General features: G+C 54.1%; 1 protein-coding gene across 1 annotated transcript in view; it reads left to right on the top strand.

The window, feature by feature from the left end:
• LOC135574263 (tumor necrosis factor ligand superfamily member 10-like) overlaps window positions 1–4122 on the top strand; it is a 90407-nt gene extending 86285 nt beyond the window's left edge. The window contains exons 5-6 of the mRNA XM_065025257.1: window positions 77–240; window positions 3793–4122. Of these exons, the coding sequence (XP_064881329.1) occupies window positions 77–240; window positions 3793–4083 (455 nt within the window). The 3' untranslated portion in view covers window positions 4084–4122. The remainder of the gene's footprint in view (window positions 1–76; window positions 241–3792) is intronic.
• Window positions 4123–7500: the final 3378 nt, after the last annotated feature.

Below are 7500 nucleotides of genomic sequence, written 5' to 3'. Positions count from 1 at the left end.
CTGTCTCTCTCCCTCTGTCTCCCTCTCTCTCTCTCTCTCTCTCTCTCTCTCTGTCACACTCTCCCTCCCTCAACAGGGTCTCCTTCGTACCCCACCCCCCAGTCTGACCTCCACCAATCATGTCGCCACGCCATCCGTTCCTGGGCCAATCAGAGCTTTGGAGCCCATCTTCACAACATGACCTTAGCCAATGGGAGGCTGCGTGTGCCCCAGGATGGGCGGTACTACCTGTACTCACAGGTAGGCTAATGTTTTCAGACTCAGAGCTATAGCAGGGTTGAAATGTATAGGTGAATACAGTCTCCACTGACACGGGAACATGGCCTTTACATTTCTATCGCTCTGTAGTGCTCGTCTTCAGCGCTACGGATTGAATTTAGCCCTTAAAATGTTATTTTCATACATTTACATTTACATTTAAGTCATTTAGCAGACGCTCTTATCCAGAGCGACTTACAAATTGGTGCATTCACCTTATGACCTCCAGTGGAACAGTAGTGCATCTAAATCTTTTCAGGGGAGGGGGGTGAGAGGGATTACATCCTATCCTAGGTATTCCTTAAAGAGGTGGGGTTTCAGGTGTCTCCGGAAGGTGGTGATTGACTCCGCTGTCCTGGCGTCGTGAGGGAGTTTGTTCCACCATTGGGGGCCAGAGCAGCGAACAGTTTTGACTGGGCTGAGCGGGAACTGTACTTCCTCAGTGGTAGGGAGGCGAGCAGGCCAGAGGTGGATGAACCAGTGCCCTTGTTTGGGTGTCCTGATCAGAGCCTGGAGGTACTGAGGTGCCGTTCCCCCTCACAGCTCCGTAGGCCACCATGGTCTTGTAGCGGATGCCTTCAACTGGAAGCCAGTGGAGGGAGCGGAGGAGCCGTGAGAGAACTTGGGAAGGTTGAACACCAGACTGCCCTCTGGATGAGTTGTAGGGGTTTAATGGCACAGGCAGGGAGCCCAGCCAACAGCGAGATGCAGTAATCCAGACTGACAAGTGCCTGGATTAGGACCTGCGCCGTTTCCTGTGTGAGGCAGGGTCGTACTCTGCCTTGTAGAGCATGAACCTCCGGGCCACCGCCTTGATGTTAGTTGAGAACGACAGGGTGTTGTCCAGCCGCCAAGGTTCTTAGCGCTCTGGGAGGAGGACACAATGGAGTTGTCAACCGTGATGGCGAGATCATGGAACGGGCAGTCCTTCCCAGCAGTTCCGTCTTGCCGAGGTTCAGCTGATCCGTCATCCCTCCCAGACATGCAGAGATGCCTGCCACCTGGTCATCAGAAGGGGGAAAGGAGAAGATTAATTGTGTGTCCCTGCATAGCAATGATAGGAGAGACCATGTGAGGTTATGACAGAGCCAAGTGACTCCATTAGGAGAGGGCCTCCCAGAGCCCTGGGGACACCAGTGGTGAGAGCACGTGGTGTGAGACTTCTCCTCCCACCTGGTAGGAGCGACCTGTCAGGTAGGACGCAATCCAAGCGTGGGCCGCCGGAGATGCCCAACTCGGAGAGGGTGGAGAGGAGGATCTGATGGTTCCAGTATCCCGATAGGTCTAGAAGGATGAGAGCAGAGGAGAGAGAGTTAGCTTTAGCAGTGCGGAGCGCCTCCGTGATACAGAGAATGACTTCATGACTTCTAATACATGTTTTGGATGTTCATACAAGCCTGTGACAAAGCAATTTCCCTTCTAGACATCAATCAAGTACCATTCAATTAATCCTCCTCTCCTTTCTCTCTGTACCGCTATCCCTCCCTCCCTGCCTGCCTCCTCCCTGCCTGCCTCCTCCCTCCCTGCCTGCCTCCTCCCTCCTTGCCTGCCTCCTCCCTCCCTGCCTGCCTCCTCCCCCTGCCTGCCTGCCTCCTCCCTCCCTGCCTGCCTGCCTCCTCCCTGCCTGCCTGCCTGCCTCCTCCCTCCCTCCTGCCTCCCCCTCCCTGCCTGCCTCCCTCCTGCCTGCCTCCTCCCTCCCTCCCTCCCTCCTCCTCCCTGCCTGCCTGCCTCCTCCCTCCATTACTCCCTCCCTCCCTGCCTGCCTCCTCCCTCCATTCCTCCCTCCCTCCCTCCCTGCCTGTCTTCTTCCTCCATTACTCCCTCCCTCCCTCCCTGCCTGCCTCCTCCCTCCATTACTCCCTCCCTCCCTCCCTGTCTCCTTCCTCCATTACTCCCCTCCCTCCCTGCCTGCCTCCTCCCTCCATTACTCCCTCCCTCCTCCTCCCTCCATTACCCCTCCTCCCCTGCCTGCCTCCTCCCTCCATTCCTCCCTCCCTCCCTCCCTGCCTGTCTCCTTCCTCCATTACTCCCTCCCTCCCTCCCTGCCTGCCTCCTCCCTCCATTACTCCCTCCCTCCCTGCCTGTCTCCTCCTCCATTACTCCTCCCTCCCTGCCTGCCTCCTCCCTCCATTACTCCCTCCCTCCTCCTCCCTCCATTACTCCCTCCCTCCCTGCCTGCCTCCTCCCTCCATTACTCCCTCCCTCCCTCCTCCTCCCTCCATTACTCCCTCCCCTCCCTGCCTGCCTCCTCCCTCCATTACTCCCTCCTGAATGCCTCCTCCCTCCATTACTCCCTCCCTGAATGCCTCCTCCCTCCATTACTCCCTCCCTCCTGCCTCCTCCCTCCATTACCCCTCCCTGAATGCCTCCTCCCTCCATTACTCCCTCCCTCCCTGCCTGCCTCCTCCCTCCATTACTCCCTCCCTGCCTCCCCCTCCATCCCTCCCTCCATGCCTCCTCCCTCCCCTCCCTCCCTGCCTCCTCCCTCCATTACTCCCTCCCTCCTGCCTGCCTCCTCCCTCCATTCCTCCCTCCCTCCCTCCCTGCCTGTCTCCTTCCCTCCATTACTCCCTCCCTCCCTCCCTGCCTGCCTCCTCCCTCCATTACTCCCTCCCTCCCTGCCTGCCTCCTTCCTCCATTACTCCCTCCCTCCCTGCCTGCCTCCTCCCTCCATTACTCCTCCCTCCCTCCTCCCTCCATTACCCTCCCTCCTGCCTCCTCCCTCCATTACTCCCTCCCTCCCTGCCTCCCTCCCTCCATTACTCCCTCCCTCCCTGCCTGCCTCCTCCCTCCATTACTCCCTCCTGAATGCCTCCCCTCCATTACTCCCTCCCTCCCTGCCTCCCCCTCCATTACTCCCTCCCTGCCTCCTCCCTCCATTACTCCCTCCCTGCCTCCTCCCTCCATTACTCCCTCCCTCCCTCCACTACTCCCTCCCTGCCTGCCTCCTCCCTCCATTACTCCCTCCCTCTCCCTCCTCCCTCCATTACTCCCTCCCTCCCTCCTGCCTGCCTCCTCCCTCCATTACTCCCTCCCTGCCTCCTCCCTCCATTACTCCCTCCCTCCCTGCCTGCCTCCTCCCTCCATTACTCCCTCCCTGCCTCCTCCCTCCATTACTCCCTCCCTCCCTCCACTACTCCCTCCCTGCCTGCCTCCTCCCTCCATTACTCCCTCCCTCTCTCCCTCCCTCCATTACTCCCTCCTCCCTGCCTGCCTGCCTCCTCCCTCCATTACTCCCTCCCTGCCTCCTCCTCCATTACTCCCTCCCTCCCTCCTCCCTCCATTACTCCCTCCCTCCCTCCTCCCTCCATTACTCCCTCCCTCCCTCCCTCCTCCTCCATTACTCCCTCCCTGCCTCCTCCCCTCCATTACTCCCTCCTCCCTGCCTGCCTCCTCCCTCCATTACTCCCTCCCTGCCTCCTCCCTCCATTACTCCCTCCCTCCCTGCCTCCCTCTCTATTTGTTCCTCCCACTCTCTATCTCTTTCTCTCTCCCTCCATCCATCCATCCATCCCACTCTCCCTCCATCCCCAGGTGTACTTCCGCTACCCATCCCTTAATGAAGGGGACCAACATACAACCAGTCACCAGCTGGTCCAGTGTGTATACAAGAAGACGTCCTACCTGAGACCCATCCAGCTGCTGAAGGGTGTAGGAACCAAGTGCTGGGCCCCAGACGCGGAGTACGCCCTCCACTCTGTGTACCAGGGAGGGCTGTTTGAGCTCAGGGCCGGGGATGAACTCTTTGTCTCTGTCTCGTCCCCCTCCATGGTCCATGCGGAGGATTCATCAAGTTATTTTGGGGCATTCCGTCTGGACCTGTAAAGATGGATGGAAACGAGAGGGTGGGAAACCACCAGGACAGGGGGGTGGGTGGGATAAAAAGGAAAGGAGAGGAGGGGAGGACAGGTTCAGGACACTGCCAGGGTGACGAATGGGGGAAAGGAGAGGAGGGGAGGACAGGTTCAGGACACTGCCAGGGTGACGAATGGGGGGGGTGAAAGGAGAGGAGGGGAGGACAGGTTCAGGACACTGCCAGGGTGACGAATGGGGGGGGTGAAAGGAGAGGAGGGGAGGACAGGTTCAGGACACTGCCAGGGTGAGGAATGGGGGGGGACAGGTTCAGGACACTGCCAGGGTGAGGAATGGGGGGACAGGTTCAGGACACTGCCAGGATGAGGAATGGGGGGGACAGGTTCAGGACACTGCCAGGGTGAGGAATGGGGGGACGGGGACAGGTTCAGGACACTGCCAGGGTGAGGAATGGGGGGGGACAGGTTCAGGACACTGCCAGGGTGAGGAATGGGGGGGGGAGGACAGGTTCAGGACACTGCCAGGGTGAGGAATGGGGGGACGGGGGACAGGGTGAAAGGAGAGGAGGGAGGAAGGGGGAACCCCCAAGGATTAAATCCCTACTCCCCCTGCTTCCCTGGACACTCCAAAGTGAATTCTAAAAGTGGATTCCATAGGATTCTATATGTGAAGGAGGGACAAAACGTTGGACAGACACTGAGGATCAATAGACAGAAGAATGTATTGGTTTATTGATATATAAATCACATAATAGTATGTGGATCTATGGAACAGAACGGTAGCAAGAAAAAAAGAACACATTTGTGATGATGTGATGGCCAAGATGTGTGCCATGTGTGCATGGTTACATACTAACTATAGAATGGAAGGAGTTGATTACAGAATGTAGAATGAGTTCTGTTCTATTCATTCTATTTGTATGGAGTTGACCATCTGTTCTGAGGGTTCTGACTGGACATGTGGCCGTTTGGGAAATGAGAAAAAATGACTTTTATTTTGTATCTGTGTTGTGTACAGACCATTTGGAGGAAGAAGGAGAGTTGAGGACTTTTAAACATGGGATATAAGACTGTTTGGAAGAGGATTCATACTTTAGTTGTGTATATGACAAAATGACTCTAGAATCTGTCTCTCTAAAATGACTCTAGAATCTGTCTCTCTAAAATGACTCTAGAATCTGTCTCTCTCTAAAATGACTCTAGAATCTGTTTCTCTAAAATGACTCTAGAATCTGTCTCTCTAAAATGACTCTAGAATCTGTCTCTCTCTAAAATGACTGTAGAATCTGTCTCTCTCTAAAATGACTCTAGAATCTGTCTCTCTCTAAAACGACTCTGTAGAATCTGTCTCTCTCTAAAATGACTCTGTAGAATCTGTCTCTCTCTAAAATGACTGTAGATTCTCTCTCTCTAAAATGACTGTAGATTCTCTCTCTCTAAAATGACTGTAGATTCTCTCTCTCTAAAACGACTGTAGATTCTCTCTCTCGAAGATGACTGTAGATTCTCTCTCTCTAAAATGACTGTAGATTCTCTCTCTGTAGAGACAGACAGCACAGATCCCCACCCTACACACACACCTCCATTTGCAGTCTGGTAAATGTCAGTGCCCAAGCAGTGTGTGTGTTTGTTTCTCCAGTGTTCCTTTGCTCCATGGTTGGCTCAGAGGACAGGATAAACCAACAAACACACTGCAGCAGGGCTCACACACACACACACACTATGATGTACAATTTAACCCCTGCTTCCTAGAATCTGTGGGGTGGTTTGTATCTGTGTATAAAATGATTGTATGTATAGTTCTATATTGTGATTGTATAGTTCTATATTGTGATTGTATAGTTCTATACTGGGATTGTATAGTTCTATACTGGGATTGTATAGTTCTATACTGGGATTGTATAGTTCTATATTGTGATTGTATAGTTCTATACTGGGATTGTATAGTTCTATATTGTGATTGTATAGTTCTATATTGTGATTGTATAGTTCTATACTGGGATTGTATAGTTCTATATTGTGATTGTATAGTTCTATACTGGGATTGTATAGTTCTATATTGTGATTGTATAGTTCCATACTGTGTAAAATTGAGGTTCACCAAAGCGAAGCATAATAATAATAGTTTATTTCTTCTCTAGACACAAATCTCTATTTGTGTCTAGTTGTTGTTTTAACACTTCCACCATTGTTGAAATTTAACCGAGTGACTCTCACTCACCTTTAGTTAGTCCTCCTCGCTCCCAATACCATGGGGAGCCACAACAACCACTACAGCCCACTAACGGTACCGAGCCAGCAGCAACTGTACCGAGCCAGCTGCAACTGTACCGAGCCAGCTGCAACTGTACCCAGCCAGCTGCAACTGTACCGAGCCAGCTGCAACTGTACCGAGCCAGCTGCAACTGTACCCAGCCAGCTGCACCTGTACCGAGCCAGCTGCAACTGTACCGAGCCAGCTGCAACTGTACCGAGCCAGCTGCAACTGTACCCAGCCAGCTGCAACTGTACCGAGCCAGCTGCAACTGTACCGAGCCAGCTGCAACTGTACCCAGCCAGCTGCACCTGTACCGAGCCAGCTGCAACTGTACCGAGCCAGCTGCAACTGTACCGAGCCAGCTGCAACTGTACCCAGCCAGCTGCAACTGTACCCAGCCAGCTGCAACTGTACCGAGCCAGCTGCAACTGTACCGAGCCAGCTGCAACTGTACCGAGCCAGCTGCAACTGTACCGAGGCAGCTGCAACTGTACCGAGCCCAGCTGCAACTGTACCGAGCCAGCTGCAACTGTACCGAGCCAGCTGCAACGGCAGTTGGAAGATTCCTGGGATTATGAAGGAATAAGCAGACAATCCAGGAATCCTGACAAAACATTGGACATTTAAGCAGAAGCTTTTATCTAAAGGACTTACAGCAGTGATACATCTTCATACTGGTGGCAGGAATCAAACCCATGACCCTGGCATTGCTGGCGTCATGCTCAACCAACCGAGCCACACAGGACAACCAACCGAGCCACACAGGACAACCAACCGAGCCACACAGGACAACCAGCCGAGCCACACAGGACAACCAACCGAGCCACACAGGACAACCAACCGAGCCACTTAGGACAACCAACCGAGCCACACAGGACAACCAACTGAGCCACACAGGACAACCAACCGAGCCACACGGGACAACCAACCGAGTCACTTAGGACAACCAGCCGAGCCACACAGGACAACCAACCGAGCCACTTAGGACAACCAACCGAGTCACACAGGACAACCAACCGAGCCACACAGGACAACCAACCGAGCCACACAGGACAACCAACCGAGTCACTTAGGACAACCAGCCGAGTCACACAGGACAACCAGCCGAGCCACTTAGGACAACCAACCGAGTCACACAGGACAACCAACGGAGCCACACAGGACAACCAACCG

Source organism: Oncorhynchus nerka, linkage group LG12 (assembly GCF_034236695.1).
Source record: "Oncorhynchus nerka isolate Pitt River linkage group LG12, Oner_Uvic_2.0, whole genome shotgun sequence".
Lineage (NCBI taxonomy): Eukaryota > Metazoa > Chordata > Actinopteri > Salmoniformes > Salmonidae > Oncorhynchus > Oncorhynchus nerka.
The sequence above is the reverse complement of the archived record's forward strand: the minus strand, read 5'-3'. Positions and strand labels throughout refer to the sequence as shown.